Genomic DNA, 18338 nt, shown 5'->3' with positions numbered 1-18338 from the left:
AACAATATTAAAAAAAGAAACTTTTGAATAGTTATATTTACGTAGTTATTTATGATGTTGTTTCTGTTGTTCGATCCTTGAGTTGATTTCAATTTGTTACCCAACTTTCACGTTTTTCGATTGTTCTTGTTTTGTTTCAATTATTTTTCTATATTTTTATTTTTTTCTTATTCAATTTCTCATTTTAATTTTATTATTTTTTTTTGAAGCCCGATTTAATGTATGCCACTAATACTTTGACATAGCTATACATATATATACATGCATACACGCATATATATAACAAATATGTGTGTGTATATGTGTGTGTATGTGTGTGTGTGAGTGTGTGTGTATGTATATATGTGTGTATGTGTATATATATGCCTACTTAATACATATTTATTTACATAACTGTATGTGCTAAGCATTACGTAATGTCTTCAACTTTCCAAAAATTAAAAAAAAGCAAAATAACACGTTCTATCCTATATCCATGAGGGATATGAAATCACAGATTTTCAATAGAGTTTTACTCCAGCTCCAGCGGCAATTAAATAAAATAAAAAAGAAATAAGAAAGGAAATAAACTCGAAAGTATTTTGTAACTGTATCTTTATTGAGCAAAATGAATTGCTCGAAAGTTTTTTCTTTGCAACTTGCATTCAAAATGGGGTTTAAGCACAGCACGCGCACACACAAACACGCACACACACACACGCCCACGCATACACACACACACACACACACACACATACCACATACACAGCGAGCAGCTGCACCCATCAACCAATACGTATTTTGTATCTTCTTTCGTTAAATTTTGCAGCTGTGCATGGCCAACTGTGTGTGTGTATATGTGTATCTTTCTCTCTCAATACAATCCACTGCCATTTGCACACACACACATACACATTTACAGTCAGCGAGTGTGTTCATGTCACGTGCTGAAATATAATTTTTGCATGCAGCTCAATTTTATTTACATTTTATACATAATTCCAGCTGATGCGAATTGTCTCTCTCTCTCTTTCGCTCTGCCTTGTGCTTATTTTGAATGATATTCCATTGACGACTGCATTTACTGTATGTGTGCGTGTGCGTGCGTGATTTAATAGGTATAGAAAACAATGAAATATGACTGTCCCACTCGCTCTCGCGCTCTCTTCCCATTTCAGCATAGTCAGTCAGTTAGAACGAACGAATAAAAATTTAAATAAAATATTCCTTAAGATTCTGCTCATGCTGAATTTGTAGTCCATTTAGCTAAATTAGTTGTATTAACATTTTATCATATATTATATATATATATATATGTCTTCCTTGTTTTTTTGGCTGCCTTGCGTAGTATTGAACTATAATTTTTTGTTGCTAGTCCATATATATACTTATATATGTATATATATATACATACATATATATATTTACTTCGTATGCTTAGCTTTAACAAACTCAATCAAAAACACACACAATCCTGTTTATCTCGAACTGTCTCTCTCTCTCTCTCTCTCTCTCTCTGTCTCCTGCTGTCTATATTTTAACGATGACACTTAATTTCGATAGCAAAGTTGCACTCAATTAGTCCATCACTAAGTACTCTAATGATAATTGATAATTGAGAGTTTTGCTTGCGTATGATGAGTTCTATGCACTTATCAGTATGTGCCCATATGCCCAATAATAAAAATACTTTAGTTTAACTTTTTACTTTAACATTCTTTTTAACTTAAGTCTGTGTATTACCAACTTATGTTTTATTAATTTTCTTTTATGCTATTGTGCAGGTGTGTGTTGTGCGTGTTGTGTGCGTGTGTGCGTGTCGTGTTGTGTTGTATTGTATTTAGTACAGCTGTAACAGAGTTATACTCTTTACTCGTACATTGTATTTATTAAGCTTCCAATATGGATTGAACTAACGCCTGCATTGCTCTAGAAATCGTATATCGTATGCATAACAAGTAACTATATTTACTATATATTTACATACTTCTACAACTACAACAACAACTACTACTACTACTAGCAAAACAACAAACATAAAAACAAACTATATAAATACAAAAACAAATTGAATTCAATTGAAAAGAAAAAAACAGCAAGAGGAACCGAAATCTTATGTTAATCAGTGTAACCGAATGTGACTTAAAATATATGTAACGGACAAACACACACAGAGACATATGTATGAATAGCAAAACTGGAGTTTTGCGCCACGTGCTATGCTTGCTGCTCTTGTTGTTGTTCTTATTGTCACTGCCTGCTGCCTGTTGTTGTTGTTGTTCATCTTCTTCTTTTTCTTCTTACTGTTGTTGGTGCTTGGCTGTGCATAAATATAATTCATAAATAAGCCGCAACATTTACAGCGACAGCAGCAACGATAGCGGCAGCGACAGCGACAGCGACAGCCACAGCTTTAGCGATGGCCGCATCCACAACCACACAGCGTTGAACGTTTAACAGTTATATATTTTTATTCTTTTTTGTGCTGCGTGGGCTTATTTGTTTTTGCCAGCGACTGCGACTCCTTCGACTTGCCCACTATTCGACTTTGCTTTCCCATTACTTGTGTCGTTTACATTTTTGTTGTTTATCTGTTTTTGTTTTTGTTGGCTTTTTTGCTTATTTCTTATTTTTTTTTTGTTATCTTGTTTTCATTTCGGTATTCGTTTTGTTTTTTGGCCTACGACCTTTGGCTAAGCCCTCATGACGCGGCAAATGCTACACGTGTTCACATCCTCTGCCTTCGTCTCCCCATCCCGCTCCACGCTATCTCACTCTCTCTCTGTGTCACTCGCTACTCATCAGTTTTATAATGAAATGCCATCGCTAATGCGAGTCCCTCTATGACGTTCTTTCAATACTTTCCAACGAACTGTGTATCGGTTACAGTTTCCCCTTTTCACTTTTGTTGTTTTTTTGTTTCTTTTTTGTTTTTTTTTGTTGTTGTTTTCTTATACGTTCTTCTTTGTGTTGTTTGTGGAACGTAAGCGATGATTATCATCTTTCTATCGTAGCGTTGCGATACAACACAGAAATAGACCCATGTGCGCAAATATATATACATACCTACATACACACATGCATACAAATATATATATTTGGGTTCCTGAATAACACAAGACAGGAACAAGATAAACTATGCGATTTCAACAACAACAACAACAAGCAACTCATTTCGTATACAATTTGTCCTATTTTGGTGTATTTCTAACTTTATATAACAACTTTTCTAAGCGTATATATATATATATATATATATATATATATATATATATATGCATAGATATGTATATGATATATGCACATATACATATGTATATATGTATATATATTGATTGATATATTGATGTCCATTTATACATAATACTTGGTTCCTATATACTACCTTATATACCCTACAAACTAAACGTTTGCATTTTCCCAATTTTTCCTTTACATTCTTATATTGAAGATTGATGATTATCATAATATCTAAATGTTGTCCTTTTTCTTTGATTTTCGTTTTTCTCTTATCTGTTTACTGTAGAAGTTTTTCGCAAACTAAATTTAAAATTCCATTTTTTAACATACATAAATATATAATTTTTTCTTATACAACCCGCATAGTAATTAATAGTAGTTGAGTTCGACAAGTCTAGATAGAAGAGGAATTTCCATTTGTGGAAAGGGCAAATGACGGACGAGATCCTCCCGATATCCGTAATAGTTAACAAATTAGTTCGAAAAAACCATTAGAATTACCAATAGAGCATTCTTTAGTATATCGATTGTACACAATAACACATTAGGGATATATCGATAAGCGAAAGGGCTTTTGGTATCGATGTTAGACAAGAACAGATACATATTGATGCATCGTTAAAGAAAGACATTCGATTTTGATATCGGTTTATTCAAATTAATACATTTAGCTTGTAGCGATATATCGATAAGTTACAGCTTTTCGCTGTATATATTGATATATAATAAATCCATCACACCTATAATATCAACAATCCTATAGAAGATGAATTTCGGCTTTTCCATACATAATATCGATATATCGATAGGCTAAAGAGTTCAGCATAGCGAATATTTAACGATATATTCGCAAGATTGATATATAAAAGTGTCCGGTAATTGTATCGATATCGATATATCGATTAAGAAAAGATTATTCCCAATGTTATCGATATACACACTGTGTCGTACATATATAGCTGATATCTTCTTATTGATTAGATGATAGAATATTAAAGTAACATTTCTTTATATCGAAAAGATATAGCTTTCCACAATAATAATAGATTGATCAACAACTATCGATAAGCTTCATCGTATGCAACTGCAGCCATAGTAACAGAAATCCATCCTTTATATCGTTTCATTTTGCTTTCCTAAATAGAAAGTGTATTTCCAGCAGCTTTTGCATATGTACTTATCGAAATTGAAATCAGAATCCCTAATATATGTGTGTGTTGCTATGTGTGTGTGTGTGGCACACAAATAGTTTATGTGTTGAGAGCAAGCGTTGAGAAGCTGACTGTCATGCGATTTGTTTAAGCAACAGCGATAACGATAACGATAACGATACCAATTAGGCTGCAGAAGACAGACAGACAGAGAAAGAGACAGGGAGACAGTACAACGAGCTGCTCGAGGCAAAGTGTTCGCTCAGTTTGCTTCCTTTTTGTTTGTTTTAAGGGCCATCAAAGAGACATTTTGACATTTGCTTGCCACAACACGGCACACGGCACACAACACACACAGACACACCTTTTACAGCACTGCACACAGAGAGGGAGGTAAGGAGAGAGAGGACAGACGTACTTAACCAGAGCAGAGCAAAGCAAAGCAAAGCACAGCACAGCATCCGCTGCGTCGTTGGCTCATCATTTCATGTTTGCTCATCAGCTGCTGCTCAGCTTCATTAGTTTGCTCACATGACCTGCGACCCCGCCGGGCCCCGTTCCATTAGCCCCGCCCACGCTCAAGCGGGCCCTTGAGCTGTAATTGCAGTCGGCAGCATTTAACAGTTGTGTGACTCAGCTGCAGTTGCAGGTACAGGTGCAGATGCAGATAGCAACATTTTTGCTTTTAAGCTTAGATAGTTGAGGTTAACTGTGTGTGTGTGTGTGTGTGTGTATGTGTGTGTGCGAGGCATTAGTCTTGATCTAATTGAAGCCATTAGCCTCTAGCAGTACTCACATGCAGCATCCCCCCTCTCTCTCTCTGTCACGTTCCTAATCCAATCAGTTAAGTCCATCAATTTAGCAGGCAGTTTGTCAGTCACTTTGCCAGCTGGTTAGTTTGTGTGCGGGGCATTAATTAGGGACATTACTTACTATGTAATTCAAGCTCACATGCTGCAGGTTCTCTCTCTCTCTCTGTCTCCTGTTAGTTCTTCCTCTAGTTAGTCAGTCAATCAATCAATTTAGCAGGCAGTTTGTCCATCACTTTGCCAGCTGGTTAGCATTTAGCTCAGTCTCTCTCTCTCTCTCTTTTGCCCTTAATGCTGTTAGTTCTTTGCAGTTACTCAGTGAATCAGTCAGCTTAACAGGCAGTTTGTCAGTCACTTTAGCAGCTGGTTAGCTACTTTTCTGAACGGAACACAAACGCACACACACACACACACATATGATCAAAGCAGAAGTTTCCATTCATAACGCTCATTCGTTCAGCTTGTGCCTTCAGCTTAAGCCTTATAAAGAAGTCTATGCAAACTTAACCTAACTTAACTACTTAACTACTTGCTTAGCCCTAATTAATATGATGATAATTATATATAATTATATATGTGTATATATCATATATATATATATATATATATATATATATATATATATATATATATATATATGTGTGTACATACGCATATATTCGTTCCCCTCTCGGTTATCCTATTCTATTATTCTGAACTTGATTCCTTCTATCGATTCCACTCTCTATCTACTCTCTCTCTCTCTCTCTCTCTATATATATATATATATATATATATATATATATATATATATATATATATATATATATATATATATATATATATATATATATATATCTATATATATATATATATATATATATATATATTTGTTCGTTCTATGTTCGTTTATCCTTTTTGTGTTTTCATATTTGTTCTCTTCATTCGTATCTATTGATTTGATAATTATATATGTATTATATATATAGTTTATGATTCTTTGTTCGATTTGTCTAATACTTAATTGTTATACAACAAAAAATGAAAGAAAAAAGCAACAACAGCAAATGAAATATAATATTTGTACTATTTGTTATTTGTTTTTTCTTTTCGATAACAAAAATTACCAAAAAAAAAAAACAAAAACAAAAAATACCAAAACGAAAAAATGTTCACATAATTTCACATCTGTTTATTTGTTTACTCCACTTCTCACCCTACTTCTGTATCCACAAATTGCAAAATGAAATTCAATCTGAAAACCAAAATCAAAAACAAAAAAAATCGAAAATTAAAATATATTACGCATACGCATCCGAATACCGAATACTGAATATACCGATACCGATACCGCTACCGATACTGATACCGATATTTATCAAATCACAATACCAATATATATATATATATACATATATATATACAATGCCGAAAACTATAAAAAAAAATACCAAAAATAAAAACAAACGATATGTATGTCTATGAAAATCGATATTATATATACATATATATATGTGCGTATATATATATGTATATATGTGAATATATGTTTGCTACCAACTGAACTGCACTCTGAACTCGAAACCGATAATGATAACATAAATGAATTATCGCATTTATCGATAACTAATATCGATAACGATACCGATAACACAAATGAACTATCGTAATTATCGATAACTGGAACCGATAACGATAACGAATCGATAAATCGAACTCGAAAACCGTTGCACATCTCATGCCGTATATCGCATATCGAATACCGCCTATCGCATGTCCCAACCGAAGGTTCCACGATGAGGAGCACGCTAATTTGCTAAACACCATGTGGCTAACAGCCATCACATTTCTGTGTGTCGGCTACGGCGACATTGTGCCAAACACATACTGTGGACGGGGCATAACCCTCACCTGCGGCATGGTGGTAAGTATACCAACTAGAAAAACAAAACAAAAATACCAAAAAAAAAACCAAAATACCAAACAAAAAAAGAGTAAATAAAACAAGGCAAATCTATAACGAAACAAAATCAAAAAGAAAACAAGAGAAAAAGATAAAGAAACCAGAACAAATCAACAGAACAGACAAACAACAGTTAACAGTAGCAGAACAGACAATGTTAATAACAGATGTTACAACAACAGCGTTACAGACAATGTTAATAACAGATGTTACAACAGCATTACGTATACGTAAGCGTTACACAACATGCATACGATATAAAGCTAAAGCGGAAGGGCAAGCACACACACACACACAGACACTATATGAGTGTGCGTGTGTGTGTGTGTGTGTGTTTCTGTTGGCCATCTGCCAGAAGCACAGTTATCGGCTGCGCGATTTTAGCTGATTAGCTGAAGCTTTAACTTCTGCTGCCGCCGCCGTCGTCGCCGCTTCCTGCCAGGGCATTGCGCGCGCGTTTAGTTCATTCCATAAATCTCAATATTTGAGAGCAGACAAGTTTCTGTTTAATATCATCAAGACACCAGCTCCAAGCCACCCAACAGCAGCAACAACAACAACAACAACAGCAACAACAACTCATGCATAAATCGTATTTTTTGTGTGTTTCCTTCCCGCCCTCAAACATGTTCATCTGCATTACTTCTATATAATCGTACATACTACACTCACATATATATGTGTATATATGTTTAAGCACACACACACATGCACACCCACACACCCACACACTCACATATATATATATATAAGCATTCATATGTCTTTTACACTGTTTTGCTCTAGCTATGTCTCTGACTGTGCCTCTCTCTGTGTATGTGTGCGTGTGTGTGTGTGTGTGTGTGTCTGTGTGTGCCTGGCAAACTTTTGTTTTGTGTCTCCGTTACCACAAACAGGCAACAAATCCTTGTTGACAGCTCATTCTATACACATATATATGTATATAGAATACCTAAATATGTATATAGTCCCATAGCTATGTACATATCTCTCTCTCTCTCTCTCTCTCTATGTGTGTGTGTGTGTGTTTTGGGCAAAACTGTGTTCAATTTTAAGTCACTAAAATAAAAACAAAGTAATGTTGTGCACTCACTCTCTCTCTCTCTCTCTCTCTCTCTTTCTCTATTTCTACTACCAAAAATTAAAAGAAAAAAAAAAAAAGTTGAAAATTCTTAAGAGAAAAATTTGTTGTCACTCGGTTCACGTCGCTGTCCTTTTCTATACTTTCTCTCTCTCTGTCTCCTAGATATACACTCTATGTCTTACAACAAGAAAAGCAAAAATACCAAAACAAATACCCAAAAAAAAAAAAAAAACATTTTCTCTTTGCATATTTTTTATCAACATTTCTCTCTCTCTGTCTCTCTCGCTCTCCTTATATATATATATATATAATCTATAAATTTTTATGCCTGTCATCAGTTCAAGTTCGACTAACTATCAGTTGCTACTACTATATGATTAAACTAGTTTTGTTCTTTCTGAAGCTTTTCGTTTTTAGTATTTTTATTATATACTTAATCGTTTGAGCCTAACTTTTATTGTTTCATTTGTTTGTTTTGCTTTTGCTTTTGTTTCTGTTTCATTGTTCGATGAGTAAACGATAACTTTTATTTTTGATTTACATATATTCTTAAATACTTATTATGTGTTCGTTTTTGTGTATATTAAGCCAAAACAATACGATATTTTTCTCTATCTCTCTTTCCCTTTCATTTAATACTGAATAATACGCTCTGCGCGCTCGTATACCCGTTCAAAAAAAAAAAAAAACAAACAAACAAACAAAAAATACCAATGTAAACGCGTATTTTTTGCCCCTGACTGCGTTTTACAATTTACAAACAAAAAATACTGCAAAAATACCGATAAAATACTGAAAATACCGAAAAATATATATGCAAAATGTGGAAAATATATATTATTCCAAATATATATACACATACTTAATGGATACTGTAATACAACACAGATTTCATGACGAAGAACATGCGAATCTATTAAATGCAATGTGGCTGATAGCGATAACATTTTTGAGTGTTGGTTTCGGTGATATTGTTCCGAATACGTACTGTGGACGTGGTATCGCTGTCAGTACAGGAATAATGGTGAGTTTTTAACCTACAACTACAACAAAAAAAAAAAAAAACCAAAAATATACCAAAAAAAATACTATTTTTTTTAGTCGAAAAATTCAAAAAGAAACTGTCCAACAACTGCACACACATCAAATTAGCAATTCAAATTAACTGTTTCTAATCGAACATCTTGCTCATTTCGTTTATCGATATTTGGGCTTATCGATAACTCATTTGTAAATAATTGCATTTAGCTCTACAACAAAAATATGAAACCAAACTCACTGGAAATAAAAACAACAACAAATTAGTCAGCAACGTAATACACCCATCCAACCTTCAACCTAACCCACGCCACGCCCAACGCCCAACGCCCCACGCCCCCTCTAGATTAGTTTTACTAATTAAGTACTTATATCATGTACTTCCGTCATATTATACTACCACATACAAACATACATGCCTACATACATGCATATCGATAACACATTGTACATCTATAGAGCCGATAACCGAGAGGGCTACGAGATATTCCAAAACTCACGCTTTTCACTCATCTGTCCTGTCGCGTTGGATCTGGATCTGGTTGGCAGTATGAATAATAATATGCATGTGGTATTATTCAACACTTATCGTTATCGATATGTTATCAAAAACGGGGCCGTTACACTCAACTCACTCTACCCCCTACCTCTATTTATCTATCTCTCTCTCTCTTTCTCTCTCTGTCTCTTATTCTTTCTCTCTTTATAGTATAAATTAATTTCTTGGCTCTATCCTTAACTCTTACTTATTATTAGATATATGCGTCTCGCTCTTGCTTGCTCGCTCTCTCTCCCTCTCTCTTTCTCTCTCCCAGTCTTCCTCTTTCACTGCTTCTCTCTCTCTCTCTCTCTCTCTCTCTCTCTCTCTTTTTACATGCATATTGATCATGTCGTAGTCTTTGAAGTTGAAATTGTCATACAAAAAAATACCTTTAAAAAGTATAAAAAAAATACTAAAAATCTTAATACTAAAAACTCTAAGCTCTGAAAAATCTTTAATCTCTAGACTCTTTTGTTACGTATGTGTGTACCTAAAAATACTAACACAAACACAGCTCTAACTGTTGTATTACATATAGACAACTTTGGGAACGTATTCTGATTCTGATTCTGATCTACATATATAAATATATATATATATATATATATATATAATTATATAGAGATATATATATATATGTATAATTAATGTATAATATATATATATATATATATATTTCCAACTAATTTGCGACAGCATTTGGAGTAAGCCACATCTAAACATTGCACTCAATCTCAGTCATTTCATACAATACGATCTAACTGCTCTCCTGCATTCTCATCTCTTCGCATTTCTCGCTCATTTCTATGTGATTCAAAGAATTCGAATTCGAAAACAATACAAAATCCGTACAACAAATTTCCATAGGCAGAGGCGACAGGAATACGAAAACAAACCAAAAAAAAAAAAAAAAAAAAAACACAACTAAAATTATTGAGAGGCAACAAAAGTTCTGGACTTAAAACGAATCATTTCTATTTCTAATCCAAGACAATTAACTGGCATTAAAAGAAAAAATACCAAAACGAAAACCGAATACCGAAAACCGAAAAAGAAAACACTCTACTAAACGACTGATTCAATCATGATTGACTGCCCACTGGCCAAGCGAAGTCCAGATGCAACTTGAAGCCATTTTGTGGCTCAACTTGCATCTGGCTCAGCCAGCGGCAGTGCACTCAATGCAACTATCTGAAAGAAAAATACTCCAAAATACCATCTCTATGTGATTGTCTAATGTCGATTTGCTCTACTATCGTTTTACAGGGTGCTGGCTGTACGGCTCTACTTGTCGCTGTCGTATCACGCAAGCTGGAGCTGACCCGTGCCGAGAAGCATGTGCACAACTTTATGATGGACACGCAGTTAACAAAAAGGGTATAGATCGTCTCCATAAATAGTAGCCACATTTCTTTTTTAAATACCAACAACAAATGCCCGAAAGTACCAACAAGTCCAAGTAACTCCTTAGAGTACCATACCATCCATACACGGACGTAACTTAGTCAAATTTACAAAAACATACCAAAAAAATACTACTAACTCTATAAAGTACCGTTACACTTAGACATCTTAGTAAACTTAGTAAAATACCAACAATGACAACAAAATACCGAAATACAACCAGCTAACTGTAAAGAGTAGACTGAGTACTTGAACTTAATGAAATACAAAAAAAAATACCAACAAAAACTACTTAACTGAATTCTAGAGAGTACCGTTACACACAGACTTAACACCAATGACCGAAAGCTTAGCTGAAGAACTGAAATTTGAATGAAGACTTTGACTTGGACTGACGAAAGATATTGGGTGATTGAAAGAGTTCCGTTAGACAGACGTTTAATAGATCGTTTGGCTTTACTCAGTACTCTCGTAGAATAGAGGAACACAACTACCCCACAACTCTAATGATTTCTAATAATTCATTTCTTCTCATAAAAATATAGCTGAAAAATGCTGCGGCGAATGTTCTACGTGAAACTTGGCTCATTTACAAACATACAAGACTAGTAAAACGGGTTAATCCCGGCCGTGTAAGAACCCACCAAAGAAAGTTCCTTCTAGCTATATATGCGTGAGTATTTTTAGAGATCTATCAACAATATCAACAACTAACTGTCAGAACCACCAACAAATATAAATCAATATCTATAACGAGAATTTGTAACTGAAAAAAAAAAACAACAACTGAATCCTCTATCAAATGAAAGGACTCAAGCAATAAAATATATCCTATATATATATATATATATATATATATTTATATGTATGTATATGTATATGTATATATATATATATATAGTTAATAGATCTGTTGTACAATGCAACCATATAGCCTGAACGAAATCCCAACCAAAGCTCCGTTACGAACAGCTCAACAAAGTGCGACTAAACCCTATCATCAAAATCACAATTTTCAAACAATTTTTGGTTATGTTCTTGTCCTTTGTCCAACTGTCCATACATGTGCGTCTATATATACCTAACTGTGTGTATGTGTGTGTGTGTGGGTCTGTGTGTGGGGCACCTATTGTACGGCGTAATGCTTCTACCGTTAACTGCAATTAATAGCGATTATCGATCAATGTTATCGATAACTGTTAGTGATCACCTGGCTGTGAAGCAATTATCAATAATATGTTATCGATAACTGTTGTCTGCTAAGATTTTCGAAAACTATTATCGATTTCTTTTATCGATAACTACTGTTTATTAATAGCTGCCGTCGACAAATGTAATTGAAAGCTTTTTTAGATAACTGCAATCGATAATTGTTACCAAAAATTCTTATCGATCATTATTATTGATAACTGTTACCACTACTTGTTATCGATAGTTATTATTGATTTGTGTTATGGATAATTGATGTTGGCTACCGATATCGATATCTATAAATCATAGCTTGGATCGATATCTGTTTTTAATAAATATTATCGTCAACTGTTATCGATAGTTTTTGCCGATAGCTGTTTATAATGACTGTGTTGACAACAGCTGATGACTTTTATTTATATTTGCTTTCAATAACAAGTTCCAGCAGCTCTTATCGACAGCTGTTATCGAACTTAAGACAAGCATTGCTTTAGCACATTATAAGGCGAAAGCTTTTAGCCAATATCCGAATATCCTCAAAGCAGTGCAAATTGAGTTTTTGACCCATTGCAGTATATAAATATTCGAAGGGTATTAAAGAATCCATTGAAGATTGCGCATATTTGTCAAGTGGGTCTCACATTTCAATTGGCGTGCCCCAAAAAGTATGCTAAAAAATTTGCAACTCCCAATGCATTCGGTCTGGTAGCTCGCGCGTATTTCCCCTCAGAGCTCAAAACTATATCCAAGCTTTCTTCTTGTTCAGTTTTTCATTTTGTTTTCTGCCTAGCAATCATATCGAATCGTAATGTGAATGTGAAGAGTCTGCTTCTATATACAATATATGCTCTATACCATCCCAAATGTACATAGAATTACCGAACTAATGCGATAATGAACAGCAATCAATGAGTGCAATAACCAACTAAAAATCAAATCAATTAATCAAACAACCAAAAAGCTATGAAAAAAATCTACATATTTAAATGATTGAACTCGTTTTACTAGCCTGTAAATAGGTTGTAAAGCCCTGTTTTTACGTTATGATAATACCGAAAACTAGCCACAAATACCTAGCATGCAGCGTTAATATTCCAGAAACTCATATCTAAAACTTTCGACAGCTTTTGCAACACTCAAACTGAATCAACACTAGAGACCTTGTCTAGATATCCTATACATACATCTAAATATATATATATAACTCATGCCTACATACATCTATATATGAGAGCTTTTGTAGCTGTCACACTAAAAAGCTTTATAATCAGCTTTCAAGCTTTGCCTCAATATATTCAACTAAGTTTGAGGCAGCTTATCAAATGAGCTTTTCATTGAGCTTTTTAGGCGCCAGCTAAAGCAGCTTTTAATACAACTTTTAATTGCAAGTCTTTAGGCAGGCTTAAAAGCAGCTAAGCTTATTATATCAAACGCTTATTAAGCAGCTTTCAAACCAAATTCTACTAAATATTTTAAACCGACAGCTCAAAGCTAATTTTAATGCCCTTTTTCATCCAAATACTGAGCAGCTTTGCAAGCTTTGTCATACTTCTGCTAAAGCAGCTTTCATTAACCAGCCTTTAGGCAGTTTTTAAAGCATTTCTATGAGCTTTTAAATCACTTTTCAATAAAGACATAAAAGCTTTTACTAATTCGAAACACCAGCTTTAATTGCTTCAATAACTTTCAAAGCAGCTTTTCAAGTCGTTTTTCAGCACAAGATTTATGATTGAAATCATGCTCAAAATAGAGAAAAGTAGCTTTTAGCTCACATGTAGTTCGCTTATTATCGTAAATAAATAAAGATATATATATATATATATATATATATATATAGATGGAAATCAACAAAATGTAAAGAGCCCTTTGCCTGTTGATCATTTCTGATACGATTTTCTGCAATCTTAACGCTAAACCAAAAGCAACTAAAACAAAATAAAACAAAAAAAAAAACAAATAAAAACACAAACTTTTTATTTTGGCAAAAAAAAAAACAAACAAAAAACACTTTAAAGCACAAAAAAAATATTTAAAAAAATGCACAACATTTTCAGAAACTAAATTGTTTTTATTCTTGTATTTACTCACAATCAAACAGATATATATATATATAGATATATATATATAGACATATATATGTATCCATATATCATATGAATCTATAGATCGAGGCAATGTCCGTTCTCAAACTCGAGCATTGCTACATCAATGCATTGCTCGATCTATCACAATGATCAATGAATGATGTAACGAAATAATGAACTAGATCTTGTTTGTCTATATTCAATAATATCGTTTATAAACTTGATGATTCTTCCCCCCGCCTGCCACTAGGTTGCGAAAGGTTAAAATGGATCAACGCAAACTAATGGATAATGCAAACACAATAACCGATATGGCCAAGGTAGTTAACAGTCCCCAATACTTCAGTCTTGCAATTTTAGTATTATTTATATTTAAAAAAAAAACAACCAAAAAATACCAAATATTTTCATCGCAGACACAAAATACGGTCTATGAAATAATATCGGAAATGTCGAGCCGGCAGGATGCCATTGAGGAGCGCCTAACGAATCTAGAGGATAAAATGCAAAGTCTACAAGTGAGTAGAGCTCGAGTTTGGTTATCGATAGTTGTTATCGATTACTGATCCTTCGCTTTCTTCTTCTTCTTCGTTTCAGGAGCACATGGAAAGCCTTCCAGATCTATTATCGCGTTGTCTGACTCAGCATCAGGAGCGCATCGAGCAACGCCGCAACTTTCTACACCCGGACACAGCAGCCGCTGCCATTCAGCCATCGATTCAGCCGCCCACGCCCCAATCCATGTTCAATGCGGCCCCCATGCTGTTCCCCCACTCTAGGTAAGTGCCACACTAACCATATTCGCAATTAGCTTGTGCATTGCATCATCGTCATCGTCATCGTCATCGTCACCATCATCTTCATCGTCATCGTCATCGTCATCGCTCGCACATATCATTTGCATTACGCAAATAGTTGAAGTCCACTAGATATTCAACTGCATGACTTCAAATCGATAATCCAATTTTTAATTGTAATTTCAACTTGAAAAATTGGCTCAAGTTTAAGCAACACACAATTGTGCACAGACTATCGATCAGCAACTGATCAGTTCAAGCCATACACTTTATATCAGCAAGTCAATCATTTGGTGCTATCGATATATGTATACCTCGATAACATCGATTATTTATTGAGTATTGATATATATATATATCGACTAAAAGTTATCGATTGAGCAAGCCTACTTAAATACCTATAGCCAATCGATAAAATCATCTCTTAAACAATCGATAACAATTAATATAAATATTTATATAAAATATATAAATATTTTTGCTGTCTTAGTGGCTACTGATATATCGATATGTTGACATCTATCAAGCAATCGATAACCATGCATATTTATTAATGATCGATATGTATCGATATATTGTAGCATGTCAACGCAATATTATATATCGATATATGGTCATTGTTTTTTTCGATTTAATATTTATAAACTATCGATATATCGTTATCGTCTGCCAATCACATAGCGAACAAGCAAATGCAGTTAACTGTCTATTAACAGCTTACCTTACCTCAACGATATTTATCGCTATCGAAACCAAGTCAGCCCTGACAGCGTTCAGTGGACTTCAACTATCGATATACATTTGTTGTTTTCATTTACCCCCTTCTGTTCTATGTTTATTTGTCGTTTTTTTTTGTGTGTGTGTCTGAGTCACTGTGAGAGTCCAAGTAGTTCCAGTTGTTTGCAATAGATCGAACTCACCGAGAACCCAACAATTCCCCAACATCAAACAAATTTTGTGGCATTTTCTTCTTCTATGCAAGATGCATGTGATTATTTTTGAGAAAGCTGAGAAAGCTGAGAAAGCCGAGAAAACGTGAGAGAGTGTGTGTCTGTGAGTGCTATCAATTTGCATTTTGGAATTGGAAGAGTAAAAAGTAAAGAAAGTGCTGAGAGTTGATTTGATTGGTTTGAAAATGCATTCCATATGGCTTTTTTATCTCATTTCATAGAGCTATAGCTATCTTTTGGCATATTGATCGAGCTCACACACATTGAACCATTAACATAATCTAATGCTAATGATAATGAATTGATAATTGTTGATTAATAATGAAAACAAAAATAGTAAAAACGCCGCTCTTTTCCGGTCGCAAAGCGAATCTAATTGAGAATTAATATATATATATTATATATATACTGCTTTTTGCATAGAAGTGTACCCTCATCCAATAACGCCGCTGCTACTTACCATTGGCCAACAAGCCCTATTTTGCCACCTATATCTAGTAGAACACCACATTTAGTGCCTGATACTCACATGCCATCAAATGGATCTGCAGTTAATAGCTACGCATCTTCCAACAAATACGGCAGCTGAATATCAGACAGAGAGCGCTCCAACTCCGTGATTAACATTGAGATGCATCCATTAAGAGCCATGACAACGACCGCAGAACTAACATCAGCTATTACTAAAACTGGAACAACAACTGGAACAACTGGAACAACTGGAACAACTCGAACCACAATGCCCATGTCCAAATCGATGTCGCCAACGAGAACAACAACAACAACAACAACATTGCTGGAGACGGCGCTGCGACAGCGTTTCCACTCGCCCACATCGTCGATGGAACGGGAACAGCTCATCGAACTGCAACACTATCAATCGATGCATCAGCAGCACCAGCATTCGTATTCGCATTCGCATTCGCACTCGCATCAGCGCATCGTTGAGAGCATTAGCATACCAGCTATACCCGAAGATGTTGAGAGTCATCCGATAACAGGCGATGTCGATATCGATATCGATAACGATGCGACTGCGACTGCGGCTGCGGCTGCGATGACAGCGTCGTTGGCCACAAAGATCACCGAGAATAAGTTTACTAGAAAAAGAGAACGTATATGCAATAATAGTAGTAATAGTAACAATAGTAATAATAGTAATAATACCAGTAATAGTAATATTAGTAATTCTACAAGTCTAGTTTCGAAATCGGCCTTTTGTAAATAGATCCACTTCGAAATGGGAAAGACAAAAGTCAAATGTTAGCATATACATATATAGCTGTATATATATATACATACTATATATATATATATATACATATTTGAATAGTGTTTTTTTTTTCTAAGTCTATCTAGTAAATTGGATTGGAATTACCTAGCATAAAGTTCAAATATAAGCAGGTGTGAAAGGTAAAGTTGAATGAATGAATGAAGATCGATAAACACAATTCAAGCCAAGTCTGCTAAAAGAGAGAAAGAGAGAGAAAGTGGGGGAGAGTGGGAGAGTGGGGGAGTGGGAGAAGTAGAGTGGGAGATCGTGGGAGAGAGAGCAAAGCTTCTTAAACCATAGAAAATGCATAGAGTTGACTATAATAGAACTATGTTAGATTAAACTAAACTAAACTAAGCCGTAAGTTGTTAGCAGTCGGGCAAAGCCGACTGCACAATGCTCGCCCACAGATAATAGCGCTATAAAGTGTAAAAGGGATTCTGCCTGAGTCTAGCTTCAATTATGTTTGCCACGCCTCCCTAGAGGAGGCCAGTCCGTAGTAGCAGCCAAAGTGAGCCGAATTCCAAGACTTAAGACACATATGCCCAGTTTGAAGCATGTGAGCGAGTATCACAATAACTATTAAGGCTTTGACAGCGTTTCCCATTCACACTTTTAGTTGAGATCCAATTGACTTGGCCAAAAAGCAGAACATTGTGTGTGTTAATAAATCAGTGTGTGTGTGTGAGTGTCTGATTGCTGTTGTTGTTTTTTTTTTGGTGTGTGTCTGCTGCATATATAGGTAACATAGCATAGTATATACTAAAGATGTTAATACGAGTATTCAAATTGTTTTAGGCAATAAAAAATTCAACTAGGTTCAACTAAAATGTTGCTATATATACATATATATAC

The 18338-nt window shown here is 34.7% G+C and overlaps 1 protein-coding gene across 17 annotated transcripts in view; it reads left to right on the top strand.

Annotated features, from left to right (window-relative positions):
* Positions 1-16872, top strand: part of LOC111593503 (small conductance calcium-activated potassium channel protein) — an 83920-nt gene extending 67048 nt beyond the window's left edge. For 8 of the 17 annotated variants that reach the window (XM_023306275.2, XM_023306276.2, XM_023306279.2 and 5 more), the window contains 7 exons: positions 9094-9229; positions 11051-11161; positions 11734-11861; positions 14714-14783; positions 14880-14981; positions 15061-15242; positions 16634-16820. In XM_023306275.2, the coding sequence (XP_023162043.1) occupies positions 9094-9229; positions 11051-11161; positions 11734-11861; positions 14714-14783; positions 14880-14981; positions 15061-15242; positions 16634-16799 (895 nt within the window). In that variant the 3' untranslated portion in view covers positions 16800-16820. Of the gene's footprint in view, positions 1-6946; positions 7083-9093; positions 9230-11050; positions 11162-11733; positions 11862-14713; positions 14784-14879; positions 14982-15060; positions 15243-16633 lie in introns of those variants that run through there. The other 9 variants (XM_030223568.1, XM_023306277.2, XM_023306273.2 and 6 more) reach the window with 7 other exon arrangements.
* Positions 16873-18338: the final 1466 nt, after the last annotated feature.

Source organism: Drosophila hydei, unplaced genomic scaffold (assembly GCF_003285905.1).
Source record: "Drosophila hydei strain 15085-1641.00,03,60 unplaced genomic scaffold, DhydRS2 tig00000237-arrow-arrow-pilon, whole genome shotgun sequence".
In the NCBI taxonomy this organism is placed as follows: domain Eukaryota; kingdom Metazoa; phylum Arthropoda; class Insecta; order Diptera; family Drosophilidae; genus Drosophila; species Drosophila hydei.
The sequence above is the reverse complement of the archived record's forward strand: the minus strand, read 5'-3'. Positions and strand labels throughout refer to the sequence as shown.